The sequence below is a fragment of the Mirounga angustirostris genome, unplaced genomic scaffold (assembly GCF_029215605.1).
Source record: "Mirounga angustirostris isolate CCGP_5_RB_7025 unplaced genomic scaffold, mMirAng1.0.hap1 SCAF_4, whole genome shotgun sequence".
NCBI lineage: Eukaryota > Metazoa > Chordata > Mammalia > Carnivora > Phocidae > Mirounga > Mirounga angustirostris.
The window spans coordinates 1,217,346-1,237,019 of NW_026991712.1; the positions used below are offsets into that span (position 1 = coordinate 1,217,346).

Genomic DNA, 19,674 nt, shown 5'->3' on the forward strand with positions numbered 1-19,674 from the left:
GGAGTGCACCTCACCCCAGGGTGACGAGGGTGAGCGTGAAGCAGGCCGGCGTGAAGGGGATTGGGGGACTGGGGCGTGAGGGCTTGTCGCGGGCGCGTCATTGCCTCCTGTCGCCCTCGTCTGACAGCAAGCACGCTGCTGTGCTGGGGACTCCTGGCAGCTGAGCACACTGGTTCCTTCCCTTCCTCATTACCGTCCTGCTCGTCCCCACGTGGGCCTGCAGTCCACTGGGGAGACCGGAGCTGGGGCTCCCTGGGGACCCCCAGTGGGCGGGGCGGTGGGGCTGGGCCTGAGCAAGGGGAGCACGGTCAGTGCAGGGACAGCCCGAGGCCCCTGACAAACACCCCCCTCCCCCATTTCACACCGTGGGGCCCAGGCCCCTTCCTTCCCCATGTCCTCTCCCTCCAGGGGCTGGGCCCGGCCAGGCTTGGCAGACCTGGGGACCTGACCTGCAGCCAGCGGGTCGCCTTGAAGGATGCCCAGAGCCCTGGCGGCGGTGGTGGGGGAGGTGGGGGGGGTGGGGGGGGTGGGGGGGTGGCGGGGGCGGGACCCCCCACGGAGGCTGTGCGTGATTATTGTAAGATATTCCAATGTAAATGAAAATATCAAAGTGATATTTGAGTTCTGCTTCTATTAGTGGAAGTGCTTACTGCGTCCCTTTCGGCGTGTTGGGGCTGCGTGCCTGCCGCATGATGGATAGCGGCTTGTAATTATATATGGGGGAAAGCGCTGAGCAGGCCAGATCCAGTGGGGGGGGGGGCAGCCTGGGCCGGCGAGGGTTAATTTTATTCTCTAAATAATATAAAAAGTGCTGAGTCATCGCCTTGTGCCTGATGCCCAAGTCCTCAAACGGGCCCCAGAGAGTTTATAATATTCCACTGAATCAAGTGAAATTGTTAACCTTGCTTCATAAAGCCCTGGCTTGTTAAAGAGGCGCGCTCCCTTTTCTTGTGAATAATTTAGGCTGGGAGTGAGTCTCTGCTCCTTTCCCTCTTCGGGGGCCACATGGCTACTGCGGGACCTGCCGCTCTGAGGTCAGCCTCCGGCCCCCCCGGCCCCCGGCCCGTCTCCTCTCCTTCCCTCAGGAGCATCCCCTCTGTCCCTCGGCCGCTCGGGACCCGCGGGCAAGGACGGCCGTCCTTCCATGGGATGCCCGCCACCTCGGGGGGCCTGGCCCCCGGACGCCACCGTCCCAGCAGGGGCCGTCCTCCTCCGGTGTCTGCCGAGGTGCCTCTGCTGCCCCTCTCTGGCTAATGCGTGTTTGAGGGAGACACTTGGAGACTCCGGAGGCCCCCGTGCTCACCCGCTAGTTTTCATAGCCCCTGGCGATTCTTGTCTGACCCCTTCTCTTCCCTGGCACCCATTTCTCCCCGTTGAGGCGCGTGTGTGGCGGTGGCCCGGGCTCCTGCCCTGCACTGTCCCCATCCCGCTTGAGCACCCCCGTGGCCCTCGACGTGTGCTGCAGGCACTCAGTGCGCTCCAGCTCCACCAGACGCTGCCGGCTGCCGGCGTCCACAGCTGCGAGATGCCTGTGTGTACAAGGTGTCAGTCCATGGCTGCCCCCTGTTGAAAGCGGGAGTCCGCCCACCACCCCCACGGCAGCCCAGCGCTCTCTGTGCCGGGGCCCCTGCGGCCTCCCTGCTCCCCCGGCCCCGGCCCCCTGCATCAGCTGCTCTGCTTGCCAGCGGGGCTCCTGGAGGTCCGCCCCTCCACGCCCTCCTGCCCCCCACCTCAGCCTGCCTCTCACAAGCTCTCATGTCCTCCGGGCATCACCCTTTGGCTTCAAGGTCACAGGCCGAGTTTCCATCACCTGTTGGCTTTGCCTGTGGTGTCCTTCCTTCGGCTGAAATCCTTCCTGTGTTTGTGGGGCAGAGTCCGTCCATGTTCACCCTGTGGTCCTGTTCCTGGACCTGCCCCGTCCTCGTCAGTGCAGTGGGCCTGAGAGGAGGCCCTGGGGCAGGGGTTCAGACCCTAGCCCAGCCCCGTCGCCACCGCGTGCGGCCCACCACGCACCCGCTACCTCACCCCTCAGGGCCTCCGCTTCTTGGTCGGTAAAATTAGGCTGATGGGCGCCCCCGCCGCAGGGGGATGGTGGCGAGTAAGACTTCCTTTGCCGCCTTTGGAGCAGGCCTTGGGCAAGTGTTAGCTGTTGTTGAGTTGGCTGTGGTGTGAAGTCGGACCCCACTTAGGTTTCCTCCATAGAGCGGGCCCCGTCCCCCAAACCGCATATGAAACTACCCCTTCTCTCCTCCCTGCCTCGGGGTGCCTGTTTTAAGAAGCCCAGCTTCACGGAGGGGCAGCCCCCGGGTCATCCGGTTCACCGCGCAAGCGGGGTTGTGCAGTGGTCCCCAGCATCCAGTTCTAGAACACGTCCTTCACCCCAAACACTCCTCCGCTCCCTTTGTGGTCAGTCCCACCTGTGGCGCCCCCAGCCAGACAGTCGTGATCTACGCGCATCCCCATACACTCGTCTTTCCTGGACGTTTCACGCATGGAAGTCCCGCAACACGCAGCCTTTGCCGTCCGCCTTCTTTCTTCTAACCTGGTTTTGAGGGTCATCGCGTTGCCATCAAGGTCCAGGCCTGCGCTCCTCTCCTGGCCGAATGGTGCTCCACCGTGTGCGGAGACCACACTGTGTTCATTCGTCAGTGGGGGGACGTTTGGGTTGTCCCCAGTTCGGGACTATGTGAGCGCTTGTGTGTGAATTTTTGGGAGCACAGGCGCTTGTTCCTCTCGCATGGACACCTAGGAGTGGGATTGCTGGGTCACGTGGTGGCTGCAGGCCCCACTACCCACTTCCCCATGTGGCCGTGCCACCAGGAGCGAATGAGGCTTTCCTTCTGTCACGCGCTTGATGGCACTTGTCAGTGTCCTGTTGACCGCAGCCTCTCTGGTGGTGCGAGGGTCTCTCGCTGTGGCTTCACTTTGCGTTTCCCTGACAGCTGATGGTGTTGAATACTCTGTGTTCATTGGCCGCTCCTTTGTCTTTGTTTAAACCGTTTTATTGAGGGGGGCACCCAGGTGGTGCAGTCAGTTGAGCGTCTGACTCTTGATTTTGGCTCAGGTCAGGATCTCAGGGTCGTGGGATGGAGCCCCCGTATCAGGCTCCAGTAGAGAGTCTGCTTGAGTTTCTCTCTCCCTCCGCCCCTCCCCTGCTCCTTCTCTCACTCTCTCTCTCAAATCTTTTTTTTTTTTTAATTTTTAAATAAAATCTTTAAAAAAACAAACAGGGGCGCCTGGGTGGCTCAGTCGTTAAGCGTCTGCCTTCGGCTCGGGTCATGATCCCAGGGTCCTGGGATCGAGTCCACATCGGGCTCCCTGCTCTGCAGGAAGCCTGCTTCCCCCTCTCCCACTCCCCCTGCTTGTGTTCCTGCTCTCGCTGTGTCTCTGTCAAATAAATAAAAAATCTTAAAAAAAAGAATTAATTAATAAAACAAAAAAAGTTTTATTGAGCTATAATTCACATAGCCTACAATTCACCTGTTTAAGTATGTTAGGATGACTTTTGGTATATTACATTATTAAATTTTTTAATTGTGGTAAAATAAGTATAATGTAAAATTTGCTATTTTTCTTTTTTAAAGATTTTATTTATTTATTTGAGAGAGAGAGAGAGCACAAGGCAGGGAGCGGCAGAGGCAGGGGGAGAAGCAGGCTCCCCGCTGAGCAGGGTGCCCGACAGGGACCCTGGGATCATGACCTGAGCCGAAGGCAGACGCTCAGGCGACTGGGCCCCCCAGGCGCCCGGCATTTGCCGCTTCTGTCTGTACCATGCAGTGGTCCTAATTGCACTCACAGTGTGGCATGGCTACCACCACTGTCTATTTCCAGAACTTCTTCATCACCCCAAACAGAAGCGTTAAGCATTCGGGGATAACGCCCCACGACCCCTTCTCAACCTTGGGCACCGCTGATCTACATTTTGTGTCCGTGGACTTGCCTCTTGGTAGATATTTAATAGCAGTAGAATCAGACAGGGTCTGCGCTTTTGTGTCTGGCTTCTCTCACCCAGCATGTTGTCGGCTCTCGTCCCCATGGTAGTTTGTCCCTCGCTCCTTTTAGGGCCGAGTAACATCCCATTTACATCCGGGCCACACTCTGGTGGACGCTTGGGTTGTACCTTCCAGGTCCGTAGCTCATGCTGCTTTGTGGACGTGGTCGTGTCGGCCTCTCTTGGAGTGCCTGCTGTCACTGCCTCTGGGTGGGTAACCAGGAGTGGAACTGCCGGACTATCTGGTGATTCTAGGCTGAGCTTTTTGAGGAACCGCCGAACTGTTTTCCATAATGGTTGTACTATTTTACGTTCCTACCAGTAGCTTATAAGGGTTCTGGTCTCTTCACATCCTTACTGAGGCTTTGTGATCCCTCCCCCCATTTCTTTTAATAGCCGTCCTAGTGAGGATCTAGTTGTTTCAGCTTGCATCTCCCTAAAGACTAAGGATGTGGAGCACCTTTTCGTGTCCTTGTTGATCATCAGTACATCTTTTTTTTTAAAGATTTTTTTTAAAGGATTTTATTTATTTATTTATTTGACAGAGAGAGACACAGTGAGAGAGGGAACACAAGCAGGGGGACTGGGAGAGGGAGAAGCAGGCTTCCTGCAGAGCATGGAGCCCGATGTGGGGCTCGATCCTAGGACCCTGGGACCATGACCTGAGCAGAAGGCAGATGCCTAACAACTGAGCCACCCAGATGCCCCAGTCATCGGTACATCTTCTTTGCACAAATATCTGTTCACCTCCTTTGCCCATTTTTGAATGTGGTTGTTTGGGGGTGTTTTGTTGGTGGGTCATAAGACTTTTTTTTTTTTTAAGATTTTATTTACTCATTTGACAGAGAGAATAAGTAGGCAGAGCGGCAGGCAGAGGGAGAGGGAGAAGCAGACTCCCCACTGAGCAAGGAGCCCGACAGGGACCCTGAGATCATGACCTGAGCCGAAGTCAGACACTTAACCAACTGAGCCACCCAGGTGCCCCTGAGTCATAAGACTTCTTTATGTGTCCTGGAAATTAAACCCTTGTCAGGATAGGATGTATGACTCTTTCCTCCCATTCTGTCTTTTCATTCTCTTGACAGGGCACTTTGATGCATGAGAGTTTTTCATTAAGTACAATTTTTCTATTTTTTTCTATTGCATGTGCTTTGGGTGTTATATCCAAGAAATACTTGTCCAACCCAATGTCAGCGAAGCTTTTCCCTGTGTTTTCTTGTAAGAGTTTAATAGTTTCAGTTCTTAAGTTTAGGTCTTTGGTCCATTTTGAGTCAGTTTTCGTATGTGGTATGAGATGAGGGCCCAGCGTCAGTCTCCTGTGTGTGGGCAGACAGTTTGGCCAACACCATTTGCGGAAGGGCTGCACTTCCCCCACTGAATGGTCATGGCTCCTTTGTTGAAAGCCCGTCCACCATACCTATGGTGGTTCATTTCTGGGTGCTGTGTTCTGTTGCCCTGGTCTCTATGTCTGTCCTTAAGCAAGTGTTTTGATTATGATAGCTTTATAAATAAGTTTTTGAAACCAGGGAATGTAAATCCCTCAATTTTGTTCTTCTTTTCCAAGATTATTTTGACTATTCGGGGTCATTTGAGATTCCATATGAATTTTAGGATGGGCTTTTTTCTTAAAAAAACAAAACAAAACAAAACCACGGGTAGGAGCCTTTGGGATTTTGGTAGGGATTGCATTGAATCTGTAGGTCACTCTGGATGATATTGTCATCTTGATAATAGGAAGTCTTCCAGTCCATGAACATGGGATGTCTTTCCCTTTATTTAGACCTTCATTGATTTCTTTCAGCAGTGTTTTGTAGTTTTTAGTGTGTAAGTCTTTTGCCTCCTTGGTTAAATTTATTCCTAAGTATCTTATATTTTTTTATGTTATTGTAAATGTAATTTTTTTTTTAATTTCCTTTTTTAGATTGTTCTTTGCAAATGTGTAGTAATAAGTTGATTTTGTGTGTGTTGATTTTATATTCTGGAATTTTGCTGACTGCATATATTAGCTCTAACAACTTTTTTGTGGGTTCTTTAGGGTTTTTTATATCTAAGATTATGTCATCTACTAACAGAGATAATTTTTTCCTTTTAAACTTAGATTTTATATATTTTTTAATATTTATTTAGCCTAATTACTCTGACTAGAATTTCTAGTACTATGTTGAATAAAAGTAGGAAAAGGGGGCATCCTTGTCTTGTTCTTCATCTTAAAGGAAAAGCTTTCGGTTTTTCACCATTGAATGTGATGTTAGCTGTGGGCTTTTCACATATGATTTTTATCCTGTTGAGGATGTTCCTTTCTATTCCTAGTTTATTTGGTGTTTTTATTATAAAAGGTGTCAGATCTTTTTTGCATTAATTGAGATGATCATGTGGTTTTCTTCTTCCTTCATTCTGTTAAGGTGGCCAGTCATATTGATCACCTTGAATCAGTTATGTTGATTGATTTTTTTTTTTAAGGTTTTATTTATTTTTTGACAGAGACACAGCGAGAGTGGGAACACAAGCAGGGGGAGTGGGAGAGGGAGAAGCAGGTTTTCCGCTGAGCAGAGAGCCCAACTTGGGGCTCGATCCCAGGACCCTGGGATCATGACCTGAGCCAAAGGCAGACGCTTAACAACTGAACACCCAGGTGCCCCTGTTGATTGATTTTTGTATGTTGAATATTCTTGCATTCTAAGAATAAATCCCATTGCTGAATTCAGTTTTCTAGTATTTTGTTGATGATTTTTATATCTATATCTATGACGAATTTTGATCTATAGTTTCTTTTCTTGTAGTATCTTTGTCTGGTTTTGGTATCAGGGTAAGGCTAGCCTCACAGTTTGTTTGGCTATTTGGAGTTAGGAAGGATTCCTTATGCTTCAGTTTTTTGGAAGAATTTGAGAAGAACTGGTGTTCATTCTTCTTTACATGTTTAGTAGAATTCAACAGTGAAGCCCTCTGGTCTTGGGCTTCTCTTTATTGGTAGGTTTCTGATTACTGATTCAGTCTCCTTACTATATAGAGAGCTAGTCAGAGTTTCTTTTTCTTCTTGAGTCAGTTTTGGCAGATTGTATATTTCTAGGAATTGGCCCATCTCATCTAGGTTGTTAAAATTATGTGTGTAGAATTGTTTGAAGTATGCCCTAATTATCCTTCTGATGTCTGCAGGGTCTGTAGTGACCTCTGTTTCATTCCTGATACTGGAAATTTGTGACTTTTATCTTTTTTCTTTGTTTGTTTTGCTAGAGGTTTGTCAATATTATTGATCTTTTTAAAGGGCCAGCTCTTTGTTTCATTGATTTTTCTCTTATTGGTTTTTTTTTTTTTTAATTGATTTCTGCTCATATCATTACTGTTTCTCTTGCTTTGGGTTTATTTTGCTCTTCGCCCCCCCCCCCCCCCCCCCAGTGTCTTGAGGTGGGAGTTTAGACTATGGATTTGAAATTTTTCCTCTTACATATGAATTTAGTTAGCTGGATCCTACAAATTTTGAGATGTATTTTCATTTAGTTCTGGTTGTTTTTTTGTTTGTTGTCTCCCGCACCCTCCTTTGAGACTTTCTCTTTGATCCACAGATTATTGTTTGGTTTCCAAATGTTTGGAGATTTTCCTGTTATCTGTCACTGATTTCTAGTTTGAGTCTATGATGATGAAGAATATACTCTGTATGATTTTAATTATTTTAAGTTTCTTGGGCTTTGTTTTATGGCCCAGGATATGCTTGGTATATGTTCTGTGGGCACTTGAAAAGAATATATACTCCACTCTTGAGTAAAGTGGAGTGTTTTATAAATGTTGATTATATTTTGCTGTTTAAAGGCATTTTTGAGTTTTCTGTATCCTTTCTGATTTTCTGTTTAGTTGTTCAGTCACTTGTTGAGAGAGGGGTGTTTAAGTCACCACCTATAATTTTGGATTTATTTTTTTCTCCATTCATTTCTATCAGTTTTTACTTCATGTATTTCATAGCTCTATTTTGTGCATGTATATTTAGGATTGCTAGGTCTTCTTGATGGATTGATCCTTTTTATCAGTATAAAACGTACCTCTCTGGCTGTATTTTTCCTTACTCTGACATCTGTTTTATGTGGTATTAATGTGGCCGCTCCTGCTTTCTTCTGATCATTGTATGATATAACTTCTTTCCATCCTTTGGCTTTCAGCTTACCTATTGCACTATATTCTAAGTACCTTTCTTGTAGACAGCAGATAGTTGGGTCATGTTTTAAAATTTACTTTGTCAATCTCTGTCTTTTAATTGGCATATTTAGACCATTTATACTTAATGTAATTATTGCTATGTTAGGGCTTAAGTCTGCAATTTGACTTCTGTTAGTTTCTGTGTTTTGTTCGTTCTTTCTGTTTTTCATTTGTCTTTTTATGCATTATTTAAACAGTTTTAGGATTTTGTTTTGACTTATCTGTTCATGCTTTTGAGTGTGTATCTCTTTCTATAGCTTTTTTAGTGGTCATACTAAGCATTGTGTTGTACACCCATAACTTATCACTGGTGTTGTCATTTACCAGTTCAGGTGAAGTGTAGAAACCTCACCTTTTTTTATGTCCCTTTACCCTTCCCTGTCTGTACCTGCCTTACATCTCCCCTCTACAGACATTTAAAACCACAACAGACACTGACAGTTTTTGCTTCAATAATCAAACATAATTTAGGAGACTCAAGGAAAGTCTGGTATGTTTACCCATTTTGTGGTCATCTTGGTCTGCCTTCTGTTGTTCCAAGGCTTTGTCTCTTATCGTTTCCTTTCTGTTTAGAGAACTTACTATAGCCATTTTTAGGGCAGGTCTGTTGGTGACAAATTCTCGTGGTTTTCCTTTATCTGAGAATCTCTGGATTTCCCCACATTCTTGAAGGATATTTTTTGCTGAATATGGGCTTCTGAGCTGATAGTTCTTCCCTTTCAGTCCTTGCACATGTTATACCACCTCCTCTGGTCTCGATGGTGCTTAAGGAGAAATCCATGGTCATTTGAACTTTTCCCCCCACAGGTAAAGTGTCCTTTCTCTCTGGTATTTGGAGGATTGGTCTGTAGCTTTTACAAGTTTGACTGTGATACAGTTTTTGGTGGAGTTCTTTGCTTTTTACTGTTTTGGGTTCACTCAGCTTCTTGAATCTGTAGGCTTACATTTTTTGGCAAGTTTGGGACTTTTCAGCCATTACTCTTGTGTTCTTTCTCCTCTCCTTCCACAGCTCTGATTGCATGAATGTGGTATTCCCACAGGTCCTTGAGGCACTCTCCATGTTAGAAAATCTGTTTTCTCTGTCAAGTCAGATTGGTTAATTTCTGTTATTCTGCTTTCCAGCTCATGGAGTCTTTCCTCGGTACCTCCCTTTTGCTGTTGAGCCCCTACACTGAGTTTTTTTATTTCAGTTATTGTACTTTTCAGTTCTAAAATTTCCATTTGGTTCTATCTTATATTTTCTTTTTCTTGGTTGAGACTTTCTGTTTTCATTGTTTCCAGCATATTTTTAATTGCTTGTTGAAACACATTTATAGGGGCACCTAGCGGGCTCAGTCAGTGGAGCGTGAAACTCCTGATCTTGGGGTTCTGAGTTTGAGCCCCATGTTGGGTGTAGAGATTACTTAAAAATGGAATCTTAAAAATAAAAAAATAAAATAAAATAAACACATTTATGGTGCTCCTTTAAAATCTTTGTCAGAGAACTCCCACACCTCTGGTGCCTCATGCTCCCAAGCACTGATTGTCTGGAATTCCATTCAGTTTGAGGTCTATACCTTTTTCTGGTATGATGAGTCACTTTTTATTGAAACCTGGACATTTTGGCTGTTATGTTATGAGGATCTGGATCTTATTTAAACTTTCTGTTTCGGCTGGTGTCCTGTGACACCATGGGTGCAGGGGAGTGGAGGTGGAGCCTCATCCCTGCCAAGTGGAAATCCAGGCCCCCACTTGGCCTCCACTGACGCCTGAAGAAGGGTTTCCCTCCTCCTCCTCCTGGGTGGGTGGTACTTACTTCCCACCAAGCCTCCACTGGGGCTTCCCTGACTGGGAGGGGAAGGGGCCCCCCATTCCTGCATCTTTAGGGCCTCCTCTGGCACCAGCCCAGTGAGGCAGGAAGGGACGCCAGGGGCCAGGTCTCCCCAGCCAGTCTTTGCCGGCCTGGGTGGGGTGGGGCCACAGTGTTTCAAGGTGTCTGGCTGGACTGCCCCTTATCTGCACCTATGGACACTTCCAGGTTGCTTCTGGCAGTGCTCGTCATTTATTGTGTTTAATAAACTTGTTGTTTGTAATAATTGTGGATTCACTGAAAAGTTGCAAGCTAGTGCAGAATCCCCCACACACGCCTCACCAGCAGCAGGCTTAACCATCAAAACCGGAAGAGCATGGGTGCATTCCTGCCAGCCTGACTCCAGGCCCTGTCTGCATTCTGTCTGGTTTCCCACTAATTTCCATTTTCTGTTCTGGGGCGGCGCATTGGATTTGGTTACCATTTTGGAGTGAATGACTGAATGAGGCCTTGGCCCAAATGACTGCAGGAGAGGACAAGGATAGATGCCTCCGGGGGGATGTTTAGAGGGAGAGTGGTTGGGCATAGTCAGAGGAGGGATGGGGTGGCGAGCGGCAGGGTGGGTGGTGTCCGAGACTGTCTCCAAGGTCAGGAAAGGGTAGCTTTGGTGTGGGACGGTGGGAAGGAGGCTGGTGAGTCACTGGGGACAGGGGACGTTGATGAACCACCCTGCTGGTGTTGCTGGCTAGTAGAATTGGGACCCGGCCCCCAGGAGGGACAGGTGGCGATGGAGGCTACTGTTTGGCCTGAGACGAGCCGGCGAGACCCAGGAGGAGTGGGAAGGCCAGGGGCCCCTACATGGCACCCACATCGGAGGCTGCTGTAGACGAGCTAGATGGAAGATTTGGGCCTGTTCCTGGCCAAGGAAGAGAGAGCACTGTGGAAAGGCAGACGGCCCGCCTGAGTCCTGGCAGACTGGCTGGCCTGGAGCCAGCAGCCAGTGGAGAAAGGGCCCTGGGAAGGAAGTGGGACCGTGGGAGCCCCGGTGGCTGTGGGGGCAAGCACAGGTGGGCATTGCAGTTGGTCCTGGCCTCTTGTGGCCTCACCCCTCTGGTTGGTGCTTCATGGAGGGCAGGCTGGCGTCTTGGGCTCCACTGAGGGCCTGTGGGGATCAGGGCATCAGCACGTGTCTTTAGCAAGGTGCAGGCCACCGGTCTGGGGGGTGACAGTCCGCTGCCGTAGACACTGGAGGCAGTTTTCAGGTGGCTTATGCCCGTTCGCACTTGTGGACCAGTTTTCTTGCCAGCACTTGGTGACATCCAGCCTCTTTTTTTCTCTTTGAACAATTGAAGGACAAAAAGTTACTTCACTGTATTTTTTTTAAATTTGCCTTTACTGGACTTAATGAGGCCAAATGCCTTCCCTGTGTTTAAACCTTTTGGGCCTTTCCTTCTGAAAAATACCTGGGGTTTTGTTGGTTTCTTTAGGTGAGAGTGGGGACAGTTTTCCACTAGGTTGGTTTTCTCTTGCTGATTCACATGGAATTTATAAGTATAAAATATGAATATAAAAATACATAAACTATTCTGGACATCAGCCTTTTGTCAGTCATATAAGTGGCAGATCTCTTTGTGGTTTATTTTTTCCCTTCTTTGTGGTGTTATTTTTGAAGAACAGAAGTTCTTAATTTTAATGGAAATTATTTTATCAATCTTTCTTTACAGCTTGCACCTTTGTGTCTTGTATGAAAAATCCTGCCACATTCCAAAAGTTTGGAGGGCCTTCCAAAAGCCCCATAGGCTGGCCTTTCACTCGTGGGCCTGTCTCCTTTGATCTAAGTGTCTGATGTTAGATCAGGGTCCAGTTTCATTTTGCCCAAGCACCTTGCATTGGAAGGCCCATTTCCCGTGGGGTTCATGGACGTGGCTCTGTGTCGGGGCTCTCGGTTCTGTTCTGTGTGTATCCTTGAGCCGGTTCTGTGCTTGCCGGATTCCTTGAGCTTCATGATAATTCCTAATAATAAATTCTTTCACCTTGTTCTTATTCACAGCTGTTTTGCCCTTTATCCTTCCAGAACTATATTTTATTTTATTTTATTTTATTTTTATTTATTTATTTTTTAAGATTTTATTTGACAGTGAGAGCAGGAACACAAGCAGGGGGAGCAAGGGAGAGGGAGAAGCGGGCTCCCCACTCAGCAGGGAGCCCAATGTGGGGCTCGTTCCCAGGACTCTGGGATCATGACCTGAGCTGAAGGCAGACACTTAACGACTGAGCCACCCAGCCGCCCCCCAGAACTGTATTTTAGATCCAATGTAACTTTTTTAAAAAGTTGGAAATTTGATTGAGATTGTCCTGAGTCGTGGTCTCTGTTTGGTGAGAATTGGTCCCTATCTCTCCAGGGAGTCTTTCTGACTGTGAGCGGGCATCTGACTCTGCTTATCCAGGCCACCCCTCCGATGCCTTTTACTGAAGTTCTTCTTTGTCTCCATGAGATTTGTTCCTGTCATTTTTATTATTATTATAAATAACGTATTTCAAAATTTTATTTTCTCACTGCTCATTGGTGTATGGACATGCAATTCTTTATACTGATTTTGTCTCCAGGAACCTTGCTAAACTGTATTAGTGATTGCTACAGTTTATCCACAGACTCTCCAGTTTGCTACATGAACAGAAATGTATCTTTTGCAGATAATGGCCGTTTGCCCTCCTTTGAGTTTAGATGCGTTTTCTCCGTCTTTTCTTGCTGCTGCCCCAGCTGTGGCCCCAGCACAGCGCTAAGTAGTGACGGTAGTGGGCTTCCCACCTTTCCCCACTGCGAGTGATGCTTTCTGGAAGGTTAAGAAACCTGTTATATTGGGGCACCTGGTGCCTCACTTGGTTGAGTGTCCGACTCTTGGTTTTGGCTCAGGTCGTGATCTCAGGTCAGGGTCCTGGGATCGAGGCCTAAGTCTGCTTGTCTCCCTCTGCCTCTGCTTCTTCCCCCCTCCCCCCACTCACACTCTCTCTAAAATAAATAAATAAATCTTTTAAAGAAAAAGAAACCCTTTATATTAAACTAAGGAAGTTCCATTCAATTAATAATCTGCTAACCTTTGAATTAATGCTGAATTAAACACTTTTTGTGTCCATTGAGGTGATGGTATGATTCCACCCATGTAGTCTGTCAGTGTGCTGATTTGTTTGTTGATTTTCTCAGTTAAACCAACCTTGCATTCCTGAGGGAGCCCAGCCTCGTCCTGGTGCAGTTGTGTCCCCACGCCCTGTGGGACTCTCACACCTCACGTAGGCGTGACTGAAAATGGCCCGAGTGCTCTTCTGTGGTCTCATCTGCTCAGGTTTTGCTCTCAGGGTTGCTCCAGCCCTGGAACGGAGTTGAGGAGCGTCCTCTCTGCCCCCGGCCGTGGACCGCTTCCTACAAGGCCGGCTTACTGGACGTGTGCTGGAACCTCAGGAAGACCCTGGGCTGCAGCTTGCTTTGTTTCTGAACTACTGATTCACATGCATTTATGGTCAGAGGAATATTCACTCGGGTTTTGTTTTTCTTGTTGACAGATGTTTCTAGAATTTGTCAGTTTCATCTGTGCTTTCAGGTTCGTTGGCATTAAAGTTGTTGGTTACGTTGCCCTGGTGGCTGTTTCTCCACAGTGCCAACAGTCAGGGCACATTTGTCCTTCCTAACGCTTATGTGTCCGTCTTTATTTCCTGATTCGTCTTATCAGACACAGTTACTAGTATCTTCAAAGAACCAACTCTTTGCCCTCTTGGTTTTTGCTGTTCTTTTGTCATTTCATTTGTTTCTGTTCTTGCCTTGTATTTTCCTCTGCTTGGTGTGGGTCATTCTGCTGTTCCCCCACCTGCTGAGCCGGTCCGCTTCGCTAGCAGAGCCTGAGGACTTCTCTCCGTTGGTTCTTGTTTGACCTAGCAATTATTTAGTAGTGTCTGTGCTAATTTCCAGGTGTTCGGGGGGTTTTCTGGGGCTTCTGTTTGGTGGTTTGACTTTGCTCTTTCCTCAGAGGGCCTAGTCTATGTGAAGATGTGAGGCCTTGGAACTGGAGACTCAGTTTGTGTCCAGTATGCTTCTGAAAGTAGCCGTCTGCCATCGTTGTACCTTCTTGAAAACTCTTGGATGATTCGAGAACATTCTTTACATCCGACCCTGGATGTGTGGTTGTCCTAGGGAGGAGGGTCATAGCTCAGACCAGAACTGCCCAGTAGGAAGGTCCACCGGATATGAGCCACATGGGAGATTTTAAGTGTTCTAGTAGCCACCTTAAAAAAGCAAAAACAGAAGCGGTAAATGAATTTTAATCTGCCACACATTTCCACATGCAGTCAGGGAGGAAATGTAACTGTGGCCTTCTACGTTCTTCCTTCTTGCTGAGCCCAGCCTTCTCTGATGTGGTGGGTGCATGCTGCCGCCCAGGCTCAGGGTGGCCGCGTGGCTTGTGGCCACTGCCCAGGACAGCGCAGGTCCCGGCCCCTCTGGCCGCCTCTCTGTGTGCACTCGGCATCCAGGGAAATAGCTTCTCTTGTCCGGTGCCAGGCCCTCTCCATGCAGAGACCCTTCCTGTCCCCTCCACCCCCGACCCCCGCACAGTTGCCCTCCCTCCCCAGCAGACCCCACCCTCTGGACTCTCCTGCTCTTAGAGTGGGCCTCACGAGGCTTCAACTTGGTGTGGAGGGCATGGGGAATGAGCAAGTGAGCAAGCATTAGCTTTCTCGTGGGGCAGGGGTGGGTGCGGCCCCACCACAGGGACAAGCTGACAGGGGGTGCCGTGGGTGTTCAGGGGTCCTACAGCCTGCCCAGATGGCTCTGCCAGTTCCAGCCTGCTCCCATCTGCACACCAGCCCCCAAGCACTGGTGTGAGGGGCTTCCCCCTGCTGGGGGGCAGGTGTGAGGCCAAGAATGGGACTGGTGCCCAGATTCTGCTCCAAGAATGGGCACACGCTCTGTGCAGTCCTCAGCCAGGCTCTTCATGCTGCGTGCTGGGAGCAGGGCCGAGACCGGGGCCCTGGGGACCGGCTCCCAGGAGGGAGGTTTTGGGCCCGGCAGGTAGTGGCTTCGAGGCCGCAGCCACATATTTCCAAGCAGTTCAGCCAGTGCAGGCCCCCCCGTGCTGGCTGTGAGCGCGGCAGCCCAGGCTGGTTTTCCCCTCCGTTCTGGGTGGGATTGGCAGGCACTTTGCAGCACTGCTTGTTCGGGACTGTGTCTCTCCTGTCTCCTGGTCAACATGAGGGGCAGTTGCTACATTCCGACTCGCCCAGGTCATGCCCACTAAGCCGGCTGCAGGGGCGGGTAGAGATCAGAACACCCCTCCCCTGGAAGGGCCTCAAGCAGGAAGTAGGTGCAGAGCAGGCCTGGAGAGTTGGGCCCATCACTCCCGATGGCTCCTGCCCCTGGAAGCGGGTGGGCCGAGGAAAGGCAGGCCATGGTCAGAGCTTCATGGTTCCCTGTGGGCCTGGTGGGCAGAGCTGAGGCCTCGTGTTGCCCCGAGCACCTGCTGGATGGCGCGCCCCAAACTGGGTATAATTAGCCACCATGACAGGTGTGGTGGATCGGGTGTGCGCTGGCCTCGGCCGACCTGGGCACCCCTGGGCTTGTAGCCTAAACCCCATGCAGTAAGGCCCCCCAGGCATTGAGCCTCCCCCCACATCCCCATCTCCTGCAGTCAGGAGGGGGGATCAGTGCCCCAGGAATCCCCAACCCAGCCGAGCGAGACCCCCAGGCCAGCCTCGGTCCCTGCCTTCCGTCCAGGCCCAGGGTGCTGGCCCTCATGCTTCTGATGGCTCGGGGCCTTGGATGGTTGGCAGTGCAGGCCGCTCTGGCCTGGGGGCCTGAGCCCCGGGGGCGCAGAGCAGGCAGGGCCCGCCCACACGGGGCAGGGGCCTTGGCGGGCTCCCCCAGCTGCACCTCTTCTCCCCCCAGTGCAAGAAGAAGCACACACTGCTGTGCCCTGACTTCTCCCGCAGGGGCCTCTGCCCCCGGGGCGCCCAATGTCAGCTGCTGCACCGAGGCCAGACGCGCCTCGGCCGGCGGGCAGCCCCCACCCCGGAGCCCGGCAGCGCGCCCCCCAGGAGCAAGGCCTCCTCCAGCCACGGACCCAGGTGACGGGGACAGCGGGGGCTGCGAGTGTAAGCTCTGGGGGTGGGCTGGAAGCCGTCCCTCGGGACCCTGCGGGGGAGCCTCTAGGCCCCTTGCCAGCTCTTAAGGCTTCAGACCCAAAAAGAAACCTCAGTTCAAAGTTGAGGATCAGTGACCTCCAGAGGCGCCCTACCCCACATCCCCAGGCTGGACAGAGCTGAGGACATCCCTGGCCCAGAGTGGCCTATGTGGGACTGCCCAGTCCCTGCCCCACGGAGGAAGGTCGGGGCTTCTCAGCTACCCCACTCCCACTCCCCAGGAAAGGGAGGATCCTGGGTGGTGCTCACGGCTGGGGCCCCCCTTTGTGCTCACCTGTCCTGTGAGTGGGCTCACTGGCAGGTGAGAACAGGGTCAGTGTGGAGCTGGGGCTCGCTGGCCAGGCTCACCCCAGCTGCCTCAGGCCAGAGGCGCCGTGTCGTCACCAGCCTGTCTTTGGGACCGAGGGCTGGCCTCAGACCTGGATGGCGATGCCCCGTGGCTGCTGGGACAGGTGCTGAACAGCTGGTCAGCTAGCGCCCTCTGGACCCCAGCCCTGCCGAGCAGCCGCCCACCCTCACACTTCTGCTCCCCTTCCTTTTCCGCAGGAAGTCCTCGGCTGCCCAGCGCCCCACCAGACAGACGCCCAGCTCCCCTACCTCCATGGCTGCTGGCTCGGCCTCCCCTCCCTCCTCCCCGCGGGGGTTAGCCGCAGCCTCGGGCTCTCCCCTGTCACCCAAGCCGCCCTCCTCCCCGCTCTCCTCCTCCTCCCTCCTCCCCTCGCCCTCCTCGCCCTCCCCCTCCCCCTCCTCCCCCTCGCCCTCCTCCGCTTCACTGTCCTTGGACCAGGAGGAGCTGTCTCTCCAGGAGGAGGCTGCCTCGGCAGCGACTGGCTCCAGCAGCCTCTCCAAGCTGCCTTCCTTCATCTCCCTGCAGTCCTCGCCGAGCCCAGGAGGCCAGCCCAGGGCCCGGACCCCCAGGAGCCCCCCAACCAAGGACTCAGGTAGGCAGCTTGGCCCCAGTGCCCACCTCCGACCCACCGAGTCAGAATTCCCAGGTGGGGCCTGGATGGTTGACGAGCGCCCAGCATGGGCCAGGTGCTCTGGGCCACGTCCCCCACTGGCAGGTGTGCACCCCCCGCCCACCGGGGCAGAGCTGGCCGAGGTGTGAGCGCAGCCGCGCCGCCGCCACGCAGACCACCCCAGCCGAGGGCTGATTTAATTAGGAAGCACCCATTTCTGTTAATTTGTTCTGGAAGATCACCGCGCGCTCCTGGAGAGAACAGATGTTTCCTCTCCCCCGATGAACATTTGGGGCTTGGTAAATGGCTCCACTCAGCCTTGTTTAGGAGAGAAAAGAGGATTTTATGGCTGCAAACGACCCTTTCTGTAAACATTTTACAGCTCTCCGCGCGTTTGAGTGACGATAAACCCCACGCAGCTCGGCGGGCTGCAGATTTGCGACCATACGGCTCTCATTTTATTGTCATATTTCACGGTCGTAACGTTAATGGAAGATGCTTGCCGCAGGCTTCTCTAACGGCTCCGCTGAGCACGCTCAGACGCCTGCCTCCGAGGGGCCGGGACGACGGTGCCTGTGTGTAGCCCCCACTTCAGGGCGCAGACCTGTGGCCAGGCCCTCCACCTGCCCGCCCGGGACCAGGGCACCAGCTACTTCCATCCGGGCAGGCCTCAGCGGGGTGGGGAGGGAGCAGGGTGGGGGGGGGGGCCCGAGGCCGCCATCCCCAGGGTCACTGGAGGCTGGCAGGGTGGGCAAGGCCCAGGGGAGGCTGCAGAGACCGCCACTGGCCTTGGAGCCTTCATCAGCCTCATTTCCTGCTCGGCCCTCCCCCGACCTGGGCCAGGATGGGGAGCTGGAGGGGCAGGAGGAGGTGGGCCTGGGAGGGCTCTGGGGCAGGAGGCCAGCAGCCAGCCAGTAGGGGCCACGGCCCGCAGGCAGAGGCCGTGGAGTCTGTGGACCTGGAGCCTTGGCTGAGCAGGTGACTGGAGTCCTCAGTCCTGATGTGGGGGACCCAGGAGGAGAGGCAGGCTCATGGGGACACGTAGATGGTGCCGTGCCTCAGGGCAGCCACGTGGAGGCATCTGTGGTCAGCGGGGGTGCCAGCCTGAGAGGTGGCCTGGAGCATTCACAGCAGAGGAGAGGCATTGAGGCCCCGTGAGCGTGGGGTACACCGCGCCCGAACCCCCCATTGGACGTGACTTCCTGTCCTCAGGCCCTCTGCTCTGCTGCGGGAAGCCGTCCCTGCCCCCAGGCCCTCTTGCCCCTAGGCCCTGTCCCTCTGTACAGGGACCCAGGTCCCTCCACCCCTTCCCAGCCAGCTGCTCGCTCGGCTGCTGAGCCAGAAGGCACGGTGAGCGTCCATGTGTGCGTCTGGCAGCCTGGCTCCGCGTGGGAGCGTGGGTACGTCGTCGGGCCTGCGTGCAGCTGGCACAAGCCTGGTATTTATAGCCCCGCCAGCAGATTGCTGTGACTCCCTGGACCCCAGCGCAGGCAGGGGGCTGGAAGGAGTCTCCCCCAACCTGAACCGGAAGCTTCGGCAGTAGGGGCGCTCCTCCTTGGCTGGGGGGGGTTCCTGGCACCTGATCTTTGCCCCTCTCGGAACAGGGAAAACTCTGCACATCAAACCCCGTCTGTGAGGGCCCAGGGGGCCAGCCCGCGCCTACCTCAGCCCCTCGTTCCTGGAGAGGAAGAAGGCCCATGCCCCAGAGGAGAGGCCGCCTGCCACCGAGTCCCCCCCGGGAGCCCCGGGGCCGTGGCTCTGCCCACCTGGCCCTCAGCCTTCCGTGACCAGTGTGTGCTCAGGGCTCTGCCCAGCCAGCCCCTCTGCACACCCACCTTCCTCCCAGTCCCCCCAGCCCAGAGGGGTGCCGGGCAGGGCTCCCAGCCAGGCCTGTGCCCACGCACCCCCCACCTCCCCCCGGACTCCTGCCAGGCTCCCTGGTGGGTGTTTTATGTCCAGCAATAAAGGTTCTGTCCTGTGTCTGCTTGGCTCTTCTGCCCGCCGTCACACCGCGGCCCAGCCCTGCCTGCACCAGCTTGGAGGGACACGCACTGCCCAGACCCCGAGGCACCCCCTCCAAGGGGTGCCCCATGGAAGAAGAAGGCCTGGCCACAGATCCTTGGCACCTACAGGGTCTCTGGGTAGGAATGTCGGCCCTCCTCCCTGCCTTCCTGAAATGGCTCAGAGGGCTGGAGGTGACTCCTCCCCATGGCCAAGCCCACGTGGTTGGTGGGGAGGGGCCCGGGAGGGGACCCTGGGGACGTGTTGGGTGCGACAGGCTGGAGCCAGGGGCCCCAAGCTAGGGTTCCGTCCCCAGCCCCTCCTCTGGGTGTCTCGGGACAGTGGCTGGGCCGACAGGGACCCTGAGAGGCTGGGGCCGAGGACTGGAAGGGGCACAGGGCCATTCTGAGGATTTCCCCTCACCGCCCCCCCCCCCAGTCACTCCACACGTGAGTGTGTCCCCGCACCTCCCTCCCCAGCTGGCCGCCAGCTCTGCGTCTCAGCCTGGAGTCGGGTCTGCTGCCTCACTGTCCCTCCTCTGCCTGTCCCTTGTGGGCCCGGCT

General features: G+C 52.8%; 1 protein-coding gene across 4 annotated transcripts in view; it reads left to right on the plus strand.

The window, feature by feature from the left end:
- The window catches only part of ZC3H3 (zinc finger CCCH-type containing 3), a 91,913-nt gene extending 72,823 nt beyond the window's left edge, over positions 1-19,090 (plus strand). Inside the window, exons 10-12 of one of the 4 annotated variants that reach the window (XM_054512422.2) lie at positions 15,898-16,076; positions 17,026-17,092; positions 18,715-19,090. In XM_054512422.2, the coding sequence (XP_054368397.2) occupies positions 15,898-16,076; positions 17,026-17,092; positions 18,715-18,897 (429 nt within the window). In that variant the 3' untranslated portion in view covers positions 18,898-19,090. Of the gene's footprint in view, positions 1-15,897; positions 16,077-16,697; positions 17,093-18,714 lie in introns of all 4 variants that reach the window. The other 3 variants (XM_045895776.3, XM_064587766.1, XM_064587767.1) reach the window with 3 other exon arrangements.
- The last annotated feature ends 584 nt before the right edge of the window (positions 19,091-19,674 follow it).